The sequence below is a fragment of the Pholcus phalangioides genome, unplaced genomic scaffold, assembly GCF_987345545.1.
Source record: "Pholcus phalangioides strain wild (caught in Gottingen) unplaced genomic scaffold, Ppha-v1.0 ptg000001l_1, whole genome shotgun sequence".
Taxonomy (NCBI): Eukaryota; Metazoa; Arthropoda; class Arachnida; order Araneae; family Pholcidae; genus Pholcus; species Pholcus phalangioides.
Window position 1 is genome coordinate 8046912 of NW_028301594.1, and position 4582 is coordinate 8051493.

Below are 4582 nucleotides of genomic sequence, written 5' to 3' on the forward strand. Positions count from 1 at the left end.
ATTTTTTCCTCTGAAGACGGCACCCATTGGTGTTGAAATGCATTAGGACTTTTATTTTTTTTTTTTGTGTATTTGCCTTATTCGTTGGTGTCTTCTAAATATCTTTAATTACTCTCGTGAAAGGAACAATCTGCCTGTTTTTGCTTCAAAAAAATGTTTGATTAAAACTGCGGAATTTCTTCAATGTAATTTATATGGGCCATAATTAATTTCAAAACATCCTAAACTACATGGATTGATGCAATTGGATATTATAAAACAATACGGAGACATTAATTCTTATTTTCGTGCTTGAGAAAATATAAATAAAAAGTTGAAATTACAATGTTATTGCATGGATATCCATCTCCTCAAAAGTGGGTCTGGCTCGTTATTTTATGTTTAATTTTCTGGGCTTTTCGGATCTCTTAGCAAACTCAATATTTCGAAAATCAAAAACTCAATTCAATTTTTAAAATTATTGATGTGGCGGAAAACTCCACTAAATTTCCGTATTTCTGTGCTAAAATAGGCAATTTAAACATTGATTTCTATGGAGCATCGTGCTTGTTTTCACCGAGTCACCTGATCTTCCGATGGAGATGTTTGGGGACACCGTTCTTAGCACTGCCAAGGCTGGGTCCGCTGACGTCATACTCCCTTCAGTAATATAAGCTCGATGGTTTACAGGTTAAAAAAAAAAAATTATATATATAACAAACTTTGTCAAATATATATAATTATGAAATTTTCACATTGAGCATATTTCGCAATTTTTCAAACCTTTCTTTTGGAAGGCTTTTGGTGAAAATATCGGCTATTTGACCAACTGATTTAATATATTTCACACAGATGGATTTATCCTCATGTTTTTCTCTTATGAAATGATACCTAACGTCGATGTGTTTGGTTCGCTTAAGGAATACCGGGTTTTTGATGAGTTTTGTGGCACTTTGATTGTCAATATGTGTACTAATATATATATATCACTACTAATATATATATACTAATAATATAACGGCACTAATAATTTCACCAAAATGCATGAGAAGTTCAGTTAAATACAAAGTTTCTTCCACGGCTGTCGAAGCAGAGATGTATGCCGCTTCTGTGGTTGATGTAGACACAACTGACTGTTTTTGGGTGGCCCATGTCACAGCTCCATCGCTAATTTTCAACACGTAACCTGATATTGATTTTCAAGTGTCTACATCATTCGCAAAGTCAGCGTCGGAATAACCAACCAAGGTTGATTCATCACAGTTCTGTTGTGTATTCCCGATTCCGTACGATGATGTACCTTTCAGGTATCTGCTCACGACATTAAAGGGAGACACTGTCTGGATGAGTAGTGATAGCTTGAAACATTAATGTGTTCCGATTGCTTCACGGTAAGGTACTGATCTTTTATTTTCACAAAATAGTAAACCGTCATCTACGTAGAGGGCTAGTAACAGTCTTTAATTTGAATGTTCCAAAATAATGTGTAGAAAATGTCTAAGAATTTCTTGTTCCGACATCTTGAGGCTTGATTCAGACCATACAAAGATTTCTTCAGTTTGCAAACCTTGTTGTCATTGCTTGTTAATCGCGGAGGGGACTGAAGATATATTTCTTCCTCTACTTCACCATGGAGAAAAGCGGTCTTTACGTCAGATTGCATTATCTTGAGATTGCGTTGGAGAGCAATAGTAAACAGAACCCTTATCGTGTCGTATCTTAAGTTGGTGAATAGGTTTCTGAGTAATCAATTCCTTCAATCTGTGAAAAACCTTTTGCACACAGCCTTTGATCTTCTTAATTTTTCCATCTGGGAAATATTTAATTTTGAATACCCATTTTGAACTGACAGTCCTTTTGCCGTCTGGTAGATTGACAAAATCAAAAACTTCATTCTTCTCAAGAGCATCGATCTCTTTCTTCCATTCCTGTGACTGAGGAGAACACATCGCCTCTTCATATGAAACAGGTGTTTCAATTTCCGTCACATTCGCTACGAAGTAAGAAGGAGACTTTATTGCAGATCGATCTCGAAGATTGTACCTCTGAGTTTTTCTTCCAGGATCAGGGTTCTTAGATTCGCAATCAGACATATCTTCATCACAGTTCGAGCTTATATCATTGTTTTCATCCGGAACGATATGTACCTTGGATGTTGAGGAAAGCATCTTCACATCATGGACTTCTTTGAACTTGACATTTCTCGACACTTTCACAGTTCTTCTATTCGGATCGGATAATCGATAGTTGTTCGAGTCTCTATCGTAGCCCACGAAGATCATCTTCTTGCTTTTGGGTTCCAGTTTTTTTCTTTGAGAGTCCGGAACATGCATGAACGCTTCGCTTCCAAAAATCTTGAGATGGTTCAGGCAATTTTTCTGCCCAGTCCAAAGTTCATATGGGGTAGAATTTAGAGCTTCAGTTGTTGGCGTTCTGTTCAGAATATATACTGCGGTATTCACTGCTTCTGCCCACAAATACTTAGGTAGCTGTTTTGCGTACAGCATTGATCTGGCACTTTCGACAATAGTTCTCATGTCTCTTTCTGCACGACCGTTTTGTTCGGGTATGTACGGTGCCGTTACTTCCATTAAGATGCCCTTACGACCAAAGAAATTGCTGAACTCGTTATTGATAAATTCAGTTTCGTTGTCAGCTCTGACTGCTTTGACAACATGTTGAAATTTGTTTTCACAGAGATGAACAAATTTTCTGAACTGTTCAAACGCATCACTTTTGTGTTTTATGAAAGCAACTGAACGATAGCCTGTGAAATCATCCTTAAAAAGAATGAAATAATTTGATCCTCCCACCGATTGAACAGACATCGGTCCACAGATATCACAATGAATTAGTTCACCTGGGATAGTCGATTTATGTTCCCTTCTTGTGAAAGATAACTTATGTTGTTTTCCATACTGACAAGCCTCACAAAAGAATTTATCGGCATCAGAAAAATTAATATTCTCTTTCAAAATATTTCGTTCACATAGCTCTTTAAGAGCCTTCATATTTAAGTGACCAGTTCTTTCATGCCATAATTGTAAGTCGTTGTTAAATGTAATATTTACCTCATCACTAAATATGATTTTGAAGAGCATTTTGTACAAATTATTTGGAGTACGAATACCTTCGGCAACTAATCTATTACCATTATAAATTTTCACATAGTGATTTTTTTAAATTATCTTCATGTTGCTAGAAGCCAGTACACCTTCCGACAGTAAATTTCTTTTCAGACCAGGGACATATAATACTTCAGGGATCTCCCCATTAGTCCATATACCATTCACGAATTTCTTAATGAAAACCTTACCTTTACCAAGAACGGGTAATTCGGTGTTGTTGCCGAGCTTAATTTGACCATCTGCCTCTTGATAATCACTAAGACACCTTTTAATACACGCCATGTGAGCAGATGCGCCACTATCAAGAATCCACTCATTTTCACCTGATTGAAGAGCACTGGAGACACTTTCAGCACTAAGCAAATCATGATTCACGTCGATAAAATTGGACGCGACATAATTTTCGGATGAACGACGATTGAAGTCGGGCTTTCGTTGTTTACATTCGGAGGCATAATCATCGATGAGACGTGCCGTTAGATTGGCGACCGTTTATTTACTTGAATCCATAGACAACCAGGCTTGACGAAAATTCCTGTATTTTGTCGGCAAAGTACTTGGAATTTTCGTTGTGATCGTAACATCACTCACCTCTTCACCGGCGTCTTTGATTTGACGAAAGAGGTTTTCTTTCGCTATATACTCCACAGCTGACTCGTTGCTTTCCATTCTCAACTGACGAAATCTGTCCAGCAATAACATTTTGTTGAAGGTGGACTTTTTCTGATAAATCGAGTCTAGTTTGTCAATCATTTCTTTTGATGAACGACAGTTCTGCACCAGGGATATTTGGGTCATCTCCATCGCCGAGGTGATAACAAACATCGCTGTTGCGTCAGCTTTCTCCCATCGTGCGAGGCCAGGACCTACACTCGGTTTAGTATTCTCGCCTACAACCACGTCGTAGACTCCTTTAGCTTTCAAAGCACAGTTCACCAAGAACTTCCATTGGGAATAATTCGAGCCGTCGAATTTGTTGACTGACGAAATCTCAACTGCAGCCATCGTGGTAGCGGAAACGTAAACTAACGGATTCGGAAACTATAACTTGTTCACAAAGAACATAAATCTCTCACAACTTACAATTAACTTGTCAACAGTAGCTGGGGACATAACCTGTGGCAATTATTATACCAATTCATAGTCAAACACATTGACCGGGCGCAGGGAATCCCGTAATATAAGTTTAATTGCATAGAGAGATAGACAGATACAACCGTGCAGCATGGCCACGTAAACAAGACTGAGTGTTGCCACTCATATGAAAAGTAAATTGCACAAGATAAACAATACAGAGACGTTGCCATTCTGTTAACCAGCAGAACATAAAACTTCAACAGAAACTAATCTTCTGTCGTTCAATTAGAATCGATAAGGAAAGCGAAGGAAAGTTTCCTGTATATCTTACAAGTATTTTAGTGCTAACAGCACCTTTTTATGTCAATTGGTTGTTTTGTTATTAATTTCGAAAACGT

The 4582-nt window shown here is 37.6% G+C and overlaps 1 protein-coding gene across 1 annotated transcript; it reads right to left on the reverse strand.

Moving 5' to 3' along the window:
* Positions 1-3158: 3158 nt before the first annotated feature.
* Positions 3159-4112, reverse strand: LOC149089800 (uncharacterized). Its single transcript, XM_089234752.1, has 2 exons — positions 3699-4112; positions 3159-3536 (listed from the first exon to the last, which is right to left on the reverse strand). Exons 1-2 carry the CDS (start codon positions 4110-4112, stop codon positions 3159-3161), a joined length of 792 nt encoding a protein of 263 aa, XP_089090878.1.
* Between the last annotated feature and the right edge of the window lie 470 nt (positions 4113-4582).

Bases quoted from the DNA above. Each gene is read 5' to 3' on its own strand.
- LOC149089800 (XM_089234752.1), bottom strand. From the start codon at position 4,112: ATGGCTGCAGTTGAGATTTCGTCAGTCAACAAATTCGACGGCTCGAAT. The intron at 3,537-3,698 runs GTGAGTGATGTT...AAACAACGAAAG, and splicing joins TCAAAGACGCCGGTGAAGAG to CCCGACTTCAATCGTCGTTC.